The sequence below is a fragment of the Gymnodraco acuticeps genome, unplaced genomic scaffold, assembly GCF_902827175.1.
Source record: "Gymnodraco acuticeps unplaced genomic scaffold, fGymAcu1.1, whole genome shotgun sequence".
NCBI classification, from domain to species: Eukaryota; Metazoa; Chordata; class Actinopteri; order Perciformes; family Bathydraconidae; genus Gymnodraco; species Gymnodraco acuticeps.
Window position 1 is genome coordinate 2,222,551 of NW_022990966.1, and position 14,513 is coordinate 2,237,063.

At 47.1% G+C, this 14,513-nt stretch overlaps 1 protein-coding gene across 1 annotated transcript in view; it reads left to right on the forward strand.

Annotated features, from left to right (window-relative positions):
* Positions 1-3,568: 3,568 nt before the first annotated feature.
* The window catches only part of gfra4a (GDNF family receptor alpha 4a), a 162,928-nt gene continuing 151,983 nt past the window's right edge, over positions 3,569-14,513 (forward strand). The window contains exon 1 of the mRNA XM_034235502.1: positions 3,569-4,123. Within this exon, the coding sequence (XP_034091393.1) occupies positions 4,066-4,123 (58 nt within the window). The 5' untranslated portion in view covers positions 3,569-4,065. The remainder of the gene's footprint in view (positions 4,124-14,513) is intronic.

Here is a 14,513-nt window from a genome sequence, read left to right on the forward strand (position 1 = left end):
CCTTATTTCTTTCACCCTAGCAAGGGGATGTTGGACTTTTGACTCCACTACATTTGTTGTACAGCTTTGACAATTTAAATTATTATTACAAAATATAAATCCAAAAGATAAATCACGATTATTTATTTTAGGTTACCCAGCAGTATATAAGATAATTAAAACAAACAAATCGTTACCAAGTACAACATAGAAATGACGAACACAACAATGCATAGATCATTATAATACAATATTCATTCATAATAAATATATATGATTCTAAAATTAGCCATTCTGCATAATGACTATATTTATGTGTGGTACTTTAATTTGTATGCTTATACTTTTGTTGTTTTTATTTTGAATGCAGGAATTGTACTTGTAACAGAATATTCCTACACTGTAGTATTGCTACTTAAGCATATGATTTGAATACTTCTTCTACCTGCACATCTCCATTCCCTCTCTTTCACACGGAATAACATGACCTAAACATGCTGATTTCAGGATGTTAGTTTTATTCAGTAGTTAATGGATTCTCCATGTATCTTGTCAGTATTATATACTATAGTGATGTAGTTTAAACGCATGCATCTTCATCGCTTCTGACCTACGACACTGCTTTTATTGGGATGACCACCTCAGCTGAAGTGGTCTGCATTGCATTAAATGTTAGCCTTAATGGTCAAACATGATACGTATGAAAGGGATATTATACCGCTGTCCTGCCGGTACACTGTGCTGTAACTAGGTCATGAATCATATAATGTTACCTAATTCCAAGAACGTTGCATTGATGAAAAGCATCCGCGTTGATGAAATGGCCAAGATGAGACACACATGGGTGAAAGAGACAGGTTGAAGATATGCGAAGCAGAGAGCTGAGTGATGTACTGCAGCTGGCCTTCTGACATTACCATGTAACTGTACCTCCATTTCCAAGAAGGTCTTTATGTGCCGCAGCCTTGAGAAACGTTTGATTCAGTTCCATTGCCAGTCAATATTGTCTCTTTCTCTCTCCATCTTTTCCTCACTGACTCCCCGTCTGATTTCTCTTGAAGTGTGTTTCAGAGAGACTGCATCAGCAGGCAGACACACAGAAAAAAACAACAGCTCAGGCATTAATTTGAATTCATTAACAGCTCTTAATCAGCCCGTGGTAAGAATGTTCTACCGCTTCATGACCAACGCAGCAGGAGCCTGTCCCACATTCTCTCCTGCATTATGCTGTCACATCGTCAACATGTTAAGGGCAATGCTTTTGTATTAATTGAGAGGGAAGCAGAGTGGGAGTGGAGGCGGACACACAGGAAAAAAGCTCTGGAGGGATTCGATCCAAAACAAGCAGTGGGACGTTTGATTCAAAGGAAAGGGTTCAGGAATCAATATTTAATCTTTTCTGGCACACTTCAAGGGTGTTTGGAGAGGGGTACCTAGGTTGTGCTTTCATAACCTTATAGCTAAACATTTTTTGGAGACCTTAATAAAGATTTTTCTGCCTTCCCACTGCAACGGAAGGCAGTTTGCCCTTGAGCAAGGCAGTTAACCACCAGCTGCTGCTGCTGTGGAGCTGCTCTGTGGAGGCGCTGCTGGATCACCGCCAGGGTACACATCCAAACCTCAGACTTATACTCCCCCTCTGGTATCACTGAGAAAAGAAGATTCTCTCTGTTCTTCTTGTTAAATCTGCACTTGGACAAGAGTGCTATGAATATCTTTGCTTTAACACAACATGAAATATAAAGATATCCGGCTCATTCTTTCTGACTATATGATTATTGACAACAAGTGTTTTGAATTTAGGAGAGGTTTCCTAACTGTCAGCTAAACATTGCATCTATGCTTTTATTGATTTTAGGCAGAAAAAGTTAGGCGGCTTGTGTAATATTATAGTTTGCGCTTCGTCGTCATAGCTACAATAATAACCAGGGTTATGGTTAAGGAAAACTTGGGTTCATGCTGGTAAAAAACATCATTGTTTGTTGGTCTCAAACGTGTTTCCAGTGGAGATTAACCCAATTGTCATTCATGTTTCTCACATGACATCTCTCAAAATGCAAAAACAAGTTAATTCTGTTAACACACAAAACATAAGTATATTGCGTATTTGATCAATCCTATAAACGGACTGATTAAACGTGCAGATTAAGGTATTGTGTAAACATTTTCGACTCAGTAATGCAATTCACATGTGGTAAACATTTAGTTGACCAATCCATTGAATCTACTGTAACCTCGTCACTATGCTAACTTTGTGGCTCATGATAACTTCACCAAACTTCCTCCTTTGCTCCTGACATAAGAAACGAGTTATCACTTGAACGTTGTTATTTTAAGCATTTTACTTAACAACGGTTGCTGTCCTTTCTTAGGTGACAACAGACTGGCTTGCAGAGAAACATGTCAATATGTGACCAACATTTCAAATATTTTATTATTTACTCAAATCATTAAGTGTTAGCAAAGTGAATCACACTTAAAATGCATGTTTCACTGTATTTAGATATTGTGCAATCTATGGATAGAACATCTAATTATGATACTATCTCGCCATCAGAGTAATTCAATGTGGGCTTCAGGCTAAAGACGAGTGCCAATATGATAGAAGTTTACAGAAGAGTTAGAACAATGCTGCAGCTTTTTTACTCTCAACCTTCCCACTGTCTTAGTATAAGCAAATCCTGAGAGGAACACACTGCCCACTCTTTCTCTCAGAAAAAAATAAAAACACTGCAGAGAAGTTTGTAAGTGTTTAAGGTTATTCTTTAGAAACGACTATGATCCTTCCCACGTTTCTGTGAGTGTCAGCCTTTTTTTTACATACTGCGCAAACAAGGTTTCGGAAGAAAGTGTCACCCGAGATGCTGTAAAAAAATAATAATAATAAGCTTGAGGAGGCAAAACAACTCCCAACAGAGATACTGCTCAAAAATTAATTTCTCATCAAGACTGTGAGTGAAACAGCGACATATTTCTGGCTTTGACCCCAAAAAAAGCACCCATAACAGCTGTTGGTATGAAGAATTTAAATATTCTCCATGATTTATGGAGCGCTGCTTCTGCAGGCTAAATCCAATTATTTCCTGGTATATGGCAAACAAAATTCATACAGATGAAAAGTAGGGTATATGTCTGAAAATAATACAAGTACAGTTTGTGTTGAACGTCAATCAGGCCCGCTCTCCCCAAAACCCAGATGGAAATGGATTATAGGTCTACTTTGTTCCTCTGAAAGGAGACCAGCGTGAACACATTAGACATCAGGAAGCCTCAAACACACCATGCTGGCTGCAAGATGGTCTCTTCATACCATTAAGAGGCACAGACACTGCGAGTCAGTCTGGCTCTGTCTCATGTCATGTGCTGGGCCCCTAAAATATGTTCTCAACTTCCACCAAATCAATGATTCTCATGCAACTCGACTGTGGTGGTTTCTCGGAGGGAATAACCTACTTCCAGAGAAGTGTGGATACCCTACTCTGCACCTTTCTGTGCAGTTTTATTGTTTCCATTTTTATGGCAGTATGAAATAGGCTATCGATTTCACTTGTCCTATTTCAACTTTGGCCAAGATTGGATTTTGAAACGAGCTGGGACCCGCCTGGGAGCAGAGGATCAGGGACGCTGTGACTCGCAGGTCGGAGTGCGCAAAGCAACGCACCCCTGTGATTCATCCGCAGTTTCCAGACGGTGCGCAGGTGGAGGCGAAGTGGAGAGGGAAGCAGCCGCTCAGGACGGAACGATCTCACGGCCAGGGATGTTCAATACGCGCAATATGTATTCCTCCTAAGGAACAAACTGTTTTCTCTCCACCCCTCGGTGTTGCATTGATTTGGAACCACTGGCTGATTCGGCGCAGCTGTAACCCATTTTTCCTCCATGACAAAAGTTTGACTGTTGAAAAATGATGCTCTGCTCCACTGCTGCTTTTTCATGCAATGCTTTGGATTCCGTTGTAAGTGACCAGTCATCACTTGAGAAATAGCTGCGATTCTTTCGGTTCTTGATTTCGGTGCCATTTCAACAAACAGAGGGTTTTTATTATCGCACATCATCGCTGGCCAGGGATTGCATCCATTTGAATTAATGTCGCACTCCATAATGGACTTCCTCGGACTGTACTTCTTGCAGCTGGCTCTTATTGGTAAGTTGAACAACAATTGGAATATAATTCAGTGTAGTGAACTTGTGCAGAATGAATGCGTTGTTCTGCGGGTGGTCGCTGCAGCTCCTGTTAGAGCTCTTATCAATGCTCATTTACTGCCACTGTTCCCTGACGAGTCCTTATTCGCTTGATTTGTGTCAAAGTTGCATGATGAGATATTTATTTTTCCTGCAAGATTAGCCAGTTCTGTTGATGTGAAGGATACATTACAGAGTCCCGGACAGAGCGGGCAGGCTGCTGCTTTGTAAAGGACCACACAGAAAGACCGCATATGATCTGATGGGGGGCTGACGGTAATGAAGCGGTGGTGCTCGCCGGATTTTCTCCACTCTGGAGATGCTTGCATGTCTTTTCTCAGCCTGTAAGAGCAGTTTTGCGGCAGGCAGCAGCCCGTACATACCCTGATATTCATCCAAAAGCAGACGGATTTAGGAACAGGTTACGGAGTGTTTTGCCTACAAAGCTGCTGCTGGTTCCCTGTGTGACTGCGAAAATGCCAATGCAGACAAGTGTGTGTCAAAGTGTCTGTGTGCGCGCGTACAAGCCAGTGTCGTTAGTTTAACGCGTGCGTGCAATGTGTGCGCTTGGGCACCTGTCTCTGCAGGTGGAATGTGTGTGTGTGTGTGTGTGTGTGTGTGTGTGTGTGTGTGTGTGTGTGTGTGTGTGTGTGTTTGTTTGTGTGTTTGTGCATAAGAATCATAAAACTACCCGAAGTGCTGTGCTGGATTGAATCAAACAATGAATTCATGAACAGTGACCGCCAACACGCAAACACACACACACACACACACACACACACACACACACACACACACACACACACACACACACACACACACACACACACACACACCACACACACACACACACACACAAACTTCTTCTACCCAAATCTATTAATCATCTTACCTGTGCTTGTTATTGTGCCAGCTGGTGCAAGTCATTTCTAATGTCAGAGCTGTGTAGGCCTACTGCTGTTCTAATTTAAAATTCCTTTCTGGTACAAACGGTATAGTTTTTTTATATATCTGCTGTACTCTCTTCTGCAACATTCCCCCACCATGGAGAGAAAAAAGCCTTCCAGAGTGAGTGCAGCCTGGAAACAGGACGTACTAACGGAGGGATTTGTATTTGTGAGATTTATAGCCTCGATGATGACAGCTTCACATCTCAGGCTCAATTTCCCTTTGCTGCAGCTGTGTTTGCAGCCACTCACCAGGCACACTGGGAGCAGTCTTGCATGCTGGAATTACGTTGGCAATTCTTGGGCTCCCAGACGAGATGTCCCACCACCCTGAACCCTGAACACACACTTGCACACTTCTGTCCGCCACACTCCCCTTGAAGGAGTTTATGCTATATGTCACCCTGACTTTCCTCACATTTCACATTATATGTAAAACGTGTGTCACTGTGCCTTGCTGTCACTCAAGACATGCTGGGTGAGTAAGTGGAAGCAGGATGTGCGGAGGGGAAGGTGTGTGGGGGGGGGGCAGTCACTCCTTTTCTTTTCTCAGCAGATATTCTCACCTTGTCAAAGAAATGTGTCAAAACGCCAGAGAGTCTCTCACCCAGGGCTTCATGATCCCGTCCATCAGCCACACAGGGAGGCTACACGGGGAGGGGGGAGGGGGGGGGGGGGGGGGGGGGGGAACTATAGCTTTAGCCTGAAGGTTAGAGAGGGAAGGAGGGACATAGTTGGTTTGAATCCACATCAAAGTGGGAGGGGCCAATTACTCTTAAAGGGTTTTTAGCAATGTTTGGACTTGAGTGCACCTGAGAATATGTTTCCGGGGGGAGACACAGGTTAATACAGATGTGATTTGTGGTGATAAGACGCCAGATGGCATGTGTGACAGGTTAATTAACGTAAGAGAGTCATAATTATTTTATGTTTGTGTTTTGCTTGTTTATTACCTATTTAGACATTTCCTTTGCGATGCATTTTCTGCATTGTCTCTTTTTTTCTGAAAAGCAGCACCATTAAAAAGTAAAACATTAAACACCAGAAACACTTTGAATAATTAGTTGAATAATGTTATCATGTCCCACTAGGAGCACTTGCATGTGTTAATTGGCGCTCTCATGTATCAATTGAGGGCAGCTTCAGTTCCTTCAGCAACTTATGCCAAAGTGCCCTTAATCACATTTCCTAACTGCACCTTCTCCCATGTGTTTGTGTGTACTTGTTTAGCTATGCATGTGAGGACCAACGATTGGCAGCCCACTGTCTTTATGAGGACCTTTCATTATAAGAGGACGCATAGGCTGTTTTGTGTGTGTGTTTGCAGCCCCAAGCTCCTGCTGCATATAAAAACGTGCTATTCTACATCTTGCCGGGCCAAACAAGGCTTTAAAATGCCTGTGATGTCTTGGGCTGGAATAATATCTGTCCAGTCTAATGAATGTCTCTTTCTGATGAAGCGAGGAGTATTAAATCGATGTACGCTAGATTAGCATGCAGTGTTTTTTGCATTTCGTTAACTGGCATGGAAAACAGTAGGGGAATACAAATAAGCCTCCATTTACTTCAGATTGGAATTAGCATATTTACTGCTCAGTCTTGTGATGCTTCAATGATTATCTGCCCGCACCGCTCTGAACATTTTGCAATCATTACTGTAATTAGTTGACCAGGTTTATCTGCATATTATTCTTCTCTAAGTGGTAGGCAGCAAGTGATCCCAGCGTACCTCACAATTTGCGACATGGTGGAGGGTTTGTACTGTTTTAATATTGTGAATAGTGTTATTTCCACGGTGGTAATTGGCTGATGAGAAGCAATGATCATAAACATAAACGACCAGCTACTTGAGGGTGGTATGCATATTTCCCCCAGCTTGACTTTGTGTTGATTGGTTCGTCACAGGGGCTGTGGATACGAGGCAAGGTGTGAACACTTTCAGGATGCGTTAAACTGCAGGGTTCCTTAAACAAAGGCAAACTGGTGCAGCTGCAGATTAGATGAATCTGGGTGGGGAGCAGGAAGTATGTCCTTTAAAAGGCCCAGCCAACTGAAAAGGGCATCCACTGTTGATTTTTATATCAGCCTGTTTCGGCACACAGATGATTATGTGTAATTTGTTTCAAAATGGTAGCTGTCCTCAGTTACATTCAGTGAGGAAAACAAACACGATGAACAAATTGTAGATCCCAAAATGAACTACTTGTTGAATTTAAAAAAGACGGTATGAAATAATTGGATGTGATTAGTTAAAGGTGGGGTAGGTACATTTGAGAAACCGGCTCGAGATACACTTGTTGTTGCTATATTCCATGGAATGCTCTTAACATCCGATAGCAATGAATATTTGAAGTGCTTTGACAAAAAATCCATAAAAAAATGTCATCTGTGGAAGCCGTAGTACTGTAAAAAGCACGACCAATCATTTGAGCCGGCCCGGCTAAAGTAACTGGATGGCCTACCTGCCTGTCAGCCTTCCATCTGTGCACAAATGTATCTCGTGCCCTCATTGGTCATGTGCGCGTTCGTGTGTGTTGGAGGAGGGGCTCTGTAAGGAAGTGGCAGTTCTCATTCATAACACTCCGTTCGATGTCTCACTATGGGATGCGCCTCATCGCGGAGCAAACAGAAGCATCAATCTCATTAGGCCAATCCTGATTGGCTGGAGATCTTGACGTCAGCGTCAGGGAAATCACCCCCTATAAGTAGCTTGTGCCACAACGCATGCGCCATTCAAACACCTCTTCTCGCTTCAGAGCACATCTCTATGGTAGCCGGACAAGCTTCACGGTCCACAGACTGAACCCAAATATCCATTTCGGTCGACGGGCGCTTGCCGGCTACTCCTTCTGCTTCGCAGGAAGACGGTAATTACTAACGCTAGTTATTGTTGAAATCGACCTCGCCGCTCTCTTTCCCCAGAAAGTAAGCTAGGTCTGACTTTTTCAAGCTAGCGTTAGCTTGCTCCCTCACTACCGACACCACGGTAGCGAGGAAGTATTTTATTTTCTCTTCCCCACGGAGGAGGAAAGGATTAAAAGGAGCATACTGCCACACCAGTCAGTATTCTCTGGGAATAAAAGACCCACACCGTCCTTTTCTCCAGATTAAGGACAGGGTGGTTACCTCTTTTTCTCCCAACCTACCTGTTGAGAGCGGGTCCTCTCCACGCCACGAGGCGAACAAGATGGACGCCCCTCTCCCTCACACCAGAGGAGTCAGGGACTCGGTGGTTCGACTCTGCGGCTGCGGGTTGAAGATCTCGGGCACAGACACACACCAGGTCTGCTCGTCCTGCCTCGGGCTGGAACACGCCCGAGGCGCTATCGACAACCCCGGCTCGTGCGGACATTGTGTCCGCTTTACCGTAAAGAGCCTCCGCCGACGGCTAGCACGCCAAGCTAGCCTGTCGGAGCAGGAACCCCCCATGTCCTCTGACCTGCCGGCCGGCAGTCAAGACGCGGGGGCATCTGCCACAGAGAGTGAACCCCTCTCCATGTCGGTCTGGGGCTCAGTATCTGCGATGGCCGCAGAACCGGATTCCCACGCCCTGGCAGGCCGGGACCCGGTGGCGGCAAGACACGCGGGAACGGGACCCCACGCTTTACCGAGCTGGGGCTCCCAGTTAGACCTCACCATGGTCTCACCCGCGGAGGATGTCCTCGAGTTGAATTACGACGAGGACGAAGAGGACGCCTCAGTGTTCCTCCTGTCCGAGTCGGATGAACATGAAGAGGACATCTTCATGTCATCGGCTCAGGCTGCAAAGCCTGGAGCGAGGGCTGCTCTCCCAGACGATAGCATACCAGCTTCGCCCTGTCTGAGTATGGACCTGCAGGCCGTGTGCAAACGCGCTGCGGCCAGACTCGACATCCCGTGGCCTGAAATGGCCAAGGAGACCTCCAGGTCCCGCTACGAAGGGAAACATTTTCCCCAAGCAGCGCAGACAAAGAGACAACTCCTTCCGGTCTTCCCGGAGATGTTGGATGAGGTGTCGGTCTCGTGGAGAGACCGGCCCTTCAGCAACAAGGTCCCAATCCAGGGTGCCTCCTCCCTAGACTGTGACGGAATGGAGAAGCTCGGCCTGCTCCGCATACCGCCCATGGAACCGCTGGTAGCAGCCCACCTCCTACCGAGGATGGGCCCGTCACCAAGCAGGAACCCCACGCTGCCGGCAAAGTCGGACCGATTTCAGTCGACAATGACTGAACGGTCCTACAAAGCCGCAGCGTTGTCCGCCAGGGCCCTGAATGTGGCCTCGCTGCTAACCGCTTACCAAGCGGAGCTCTGCGAGGACCTGTCGGGTAACCCGGGTGCAGCCACTCTGGACGAGATGGCGGCGGTCACAGACATCTGTCTCCGTGTCCAACGCTGCGCCGTCCAGGCCACGGGTAAGGCAATGGGGATCATGGTGGTGCAGGAAAGAGCGAGATGGCTCAACCTCACCAACCTCCCAGACCGGGAAAAGGAGGATGTGCTGGATATGCCCATCGTTCCCGAGGGAATTTTCGGCTCCGCTCTTGCTTCCATGCAAAGGAGGTGTGAGTCGAAAAAGAGGGAGGACGAGGCACTCCACCTCTGCCTCCCTCGAAGGGTCCAGCCGCTGCCTTCGCAGCAGCAGTCCTTCGCCCAAGCTGCCTTGAACCCTGCTCGGTTTAAAACACCGAAAACGCAGAGGTCGCAGCCCGCCCCGAGTCCCCAGCCCAGGCTGGAGACGAGGGTGAACTGGCCCAGAAAATCTCCGGTTCCGGCTGCAGCTCAGGCGCAGCCAACCCAGAATTTCGGCCAGCAGGCGAGGAAGAAGAAGCGAGCGGCGTGACAGCCCCTCCTTCTCCCCTCCGTGACAGAGCTGGAAGTCCACGGTTCCCCAGCTCTAAATGTGTTCCCGCCGCCTCGAGAGATGCCTCAACACCATCCTCAAGTCCGCAAAAACACATGTCACAAATCTGTTTGTTCCTCTGTCATTAAACATTTGCCGCTGACGCATCCAGGCTTCAGGCCGAGGGCGCAGCTCAAAAAAATGATAAGAAAAACAATAAAACCAATAAACAGCCCGCCAACTGTTCCCCTTCTGAGAGCAGCTTCGGCATCTCTCAAAAGGCGGATTACAGTTGGGTCTGTGAAGGCACTACCGTCACGCGCATGCGCAGTGCCGGCTGGGGTTTTAAAAGCACCACCGCCACGCGCATGCGCAGTGCCGGCTGGGGTTGTGAAGGCACCACCGTCATGCGCATGCGCAGTGTCGGTGGGGATTGTCGAAAGGGGGCACCACTGTGTTCAGACACTAGAGGTTCCCATAACACAACAAATAGAGACTCAGAGGGGAAGAGATTTGACATCTCCACTGGCTCTAAGGAGCATGCAGTGGAAGATGCTCACATCATCTGCTTGGGTTTTCAAGACAGTAACACGGGGCTACAGACTCCAATTCGCTGTCACCCCCCCTCGCTTCTCGGGCATTCTGCATTCGCAGGCCCGAGGAGAGTCAGCCCATATTCTGGAGAAAGAGATTCTCTCTCTCCTAGAAAAGAGGGCTATATCTATTGTACCCGCCGAGCAGAGTCAGGGCGGCTTCTATTCCAAGTACTTCCTCGTTCCCAAACGGGGAGGGAACGGAATTCGGCCAATACTTGATTTGAGGGCTCTGAACAAATATCTAAGAAGATATAAGTTCAGAATGCTCACTCACACATCTCTGTTGCGGCTCGTGCGACAAGACGACTGGTTCACATCAGTCGACCTGAAAGATGCGTATTTTCACATCCCAGTATATTACCCACACAGGAAATATCTGAGATTCGCATTTCAGGAGATCTGTTATGAATACAGAGTACTCCCCTTCGGTCTGTCTCTCAGTCCAAGGGTGTTTGTACGATGTACGGAAGCCGCAATAGCCCCGTTAAGACAACAGGGTATTCGCCTGGCGACCTACCTGGACGACTGGCTGCTTCTCGCACAGTCGGAGCAGGAGGCTGTTACGCAGACAAATGTCCTCGTAAAGCACCTGCTCAACCTGGGTTTCATAATAAACACAGAGAAGAGCATGTTGTGCCCCGCGCAGACTATACTCTTCCTGGGTTTACACCTGAACTCGGTGCCCTTTTCAGCTCGCTTGTCAGCGGATAGAGTGAAAGCTTTCAGAGCTTGTCTCGCTCTTTTCCAGCTGCGCAAACATGTTCTCTTCAGATCATGCCTGCGATTGCTGGGGCTCATGGCGTCAGCCATCCTGGTCGTACGACTGGGACGCTTACACATGAGGGAGTTTCAGCGCTGGGTGGCCGCCCTAAAACTAAACCCTGCGCGCCATGGCGCGCGGAGAGTGATGGTTACTGTGAAATGCGTAATGGCACTGCGCCACTGGCTGCACCCGACTTTTCTAGTACGAGGTGTGCCTATGGGTGCTGTCCTTTCACGGAAAGTGGTCACCACGGACGCATGTCTGACAGGTTGGGGAGGTATTTATGAAGGTCGCCCGGTGAGGGGGTCTCTGGAGCAGAGACCTCCAGCGGGCGCACATAAATTACCTGGAGCTTTTAGCGGTGTTTCTCACCCTAAAACGCTTTCTGCCTTTCCTCAGGGGACATCACATCCTCGTGAGGACAGACAATACGACCACAATATCGTATATTAACCGCCAAGGGGGTTTGCGTTCTCTCCAGTTACACACACTGGCGTGCAAACTTATCCTATGGAGCGGTAGGCGTCTCCTCTCTCTGAGAGCGACGCACGTACCGGGAGTGAGGAACCTCGGGGCAGATCTACTGTCCAGAGGTATACCACTTTATGCAGACTGGACTCTACATCCAAGGATTGTGAGCCAGCTGTGGGTGCGTTACGGCAGAGCCGCGGTGGATCTGTTCGCATCGAAAGACAACGCTCAGTGTCAGCTGTTCTTTTCGATGCGCGATCTAAATGCACCGTTAGGCGTGGATGCACTCGCGCACAATTGGCCCCCGGGCCTTCTGTACGCGTTCCCACCCCTGGCTCTGATACCCCCAACTCTGGCCAGAGTGAGAGAGCAACGCCACACACTTATCCTGATAGCTCCGCACTGGCCAGCTATGTACTGGCTAGCGGAGATATATCAGCTGCTGTGCGGGCAGCCATGGCAGCTCCCACTACGCAGGGACATACTGTCCCAAGCGGGGGGGGCGATCTTTCACCCACACCCAGAGCGCTTGGCTCTATGGGCCTGGCCCGTGAGTGGTACAATCTAAATACAGTGTGACATGACGCTGACCCTGGCAGCTGCCAAGCGAGCCAGTGGCACTCATGCACTATCTGTACAGTTTTCATGCACTCAGTTTGCCCCAGGGCAAACAGAGTGTGGTTGAAGCCTGACCCTGCCTTTATCTTAAGGCGGTCGGTTCGGTACCACATTTGACATTAAGGCATCCTCCCCGCCACTGTATTCCTCCGGGGAACAGCGGCCGGATTTGCCGTGTCCAGCCCGTGCTTCACGCACGAACAGGGACAGATCAAGGGTGCTTTTGTCATAATGACCAACCCCTTGTGTCCTGGGCTAACCCTTATAAGGGCAAGCCTGTTACTAAGCAACGGCTCTCCCACTGGTCTGTGGAAGCAATTGCTTTGGGGCTCATACGAGTCAGAGTTCGCAGGCACCCTCGGGTCCGCGAGCTCTTTCGACTCAGAGTCTGGCTGCATTCTGGACTCTGTCCAGGATGTCTCCCATCAAAGACATTGGTGCAGCGGCGAGCTGGTCCTCGCCGCTCACTTTTTTCTGCCTCCTAACAGGCTGGACGTTCTGCTCCCAGTGTGACTCAAGCAGTGCTGGGCACCTGGTTGAGTCAGAGCTCTACCTGTTAAGTTCTGGTTGGTTTGGTGATTTTCGAGATAAGCTCGTCTGGCAATACGGGAGCTACAATTTCCCATAGTGAGACATCGAACGGAGTGTTATGAATGAGAACTATAGGTTACTTGCGTAACCCCAGTTCTCAGAGTAACATGAAGTGAGATGTCTCACCAGACGGCCCTCCTTGCTATGGTGAAGCGAGAAGAGGTGCTTATTTTGAATGGCGCATGCGTTGTGGCGCAAGCTACTTATAGGGGGTGATTTCCCTGACGCTGACGTCAAGATCTCCAGCCAATCAGGATTGGCGTAATGAGATTGATGCTTCTGTTTGCTCCGCGATGAGGCGCATCCCATAGTGAGACATCGAACGGAGTGTTATGAATGAGAACTGGGGTTACGCAAGTAACCTATAGATTTGTTCCGGTTGTGTATTTTCAAATTCTAGCGCACTCGAGCTGGTTTCTCCAAAATTACCTAACCCACCTTTTAGTGAGTTTCAAGTTAAACTAATAATGTGATGCAAATATCTTGATTATTCCTTCAAAACAAACTTGTTAAAGAAATATACTATTATTGTTATTATTTAGCTGTTTTTACACCATCAGACATTTGGTCATGGTTTGGATGTTGATTATGTCAGGAAAGCGTTTCAAGTCACTCAGTGGAACTAAAGAGCCATTTTGATTTCATATTTCCAGGCCTCTCGAGTGAAGTTACCAAAACGTAATTACAGATTTAAGACTACAGCATAGAGGTAAAGCTGAATGCTCAAGATCATTCTTCACTAGGTAATTATTTACCGATTTACTTTCCAGTCCAGTTGAATTGATTTTTAAATTTTTTTTTAAGAAGTCCTTCATACTCTGCTTTATTTAATATGAAAACAAATACATTTCCATCCCGGTTTCTCTCTTGAACACAAAGATATTCACTCAAATAATACAGAATAAAAGCAGTAAAACTCCATATTTGAGGGCATCTTTCTATTTTTAGATGTAAAAATGTCATTAAACGCTTAGTAGATTATTAAAATGGTTGGCAATTGGTTTTTAGTCATACAACTTATCAAACGTTTTTGTGATGGGGGGATGTTGCATGTTTTCTTTCAAGTCAACACATCCTCACTCCCAGGTCGGCCTATGTTGACGTTATGTCAAGTCCCCTGTCGGCTTTTTCCAACGCAAGGGGGGGGGGCTTAGCGTCCATTTTCAACGCAAGGGGGGGCCCTTAGCGTCCATTTTTAGCTTTCCGGGATGTCCATATGCTTCTATGGACGCTCATGGAAGCACGGCATTCGTTTGTGTCGGCTGCCCTTAAAGGCAATGTGAGCGTCCATTCTCATTGGATAACGGAGAATTGTACACCCGGAAGTAAGTATTCCCCTTACTGTCGATTGATTTTACAGTGATATCTGCACTACTCATCGACTAAAAAACACCAGATTATCCTTGTTAATTACACAACATTGATTGGTTTAAATTGTGTGCAATGCTTTTCTATTTTTCCCCTTCGATTCGGAGAAACAAATATGTTTTCGGAGTAAAGGATGGCAGAAGACACTACACTACCCAGAATCCCCAGCTATCGTTTGG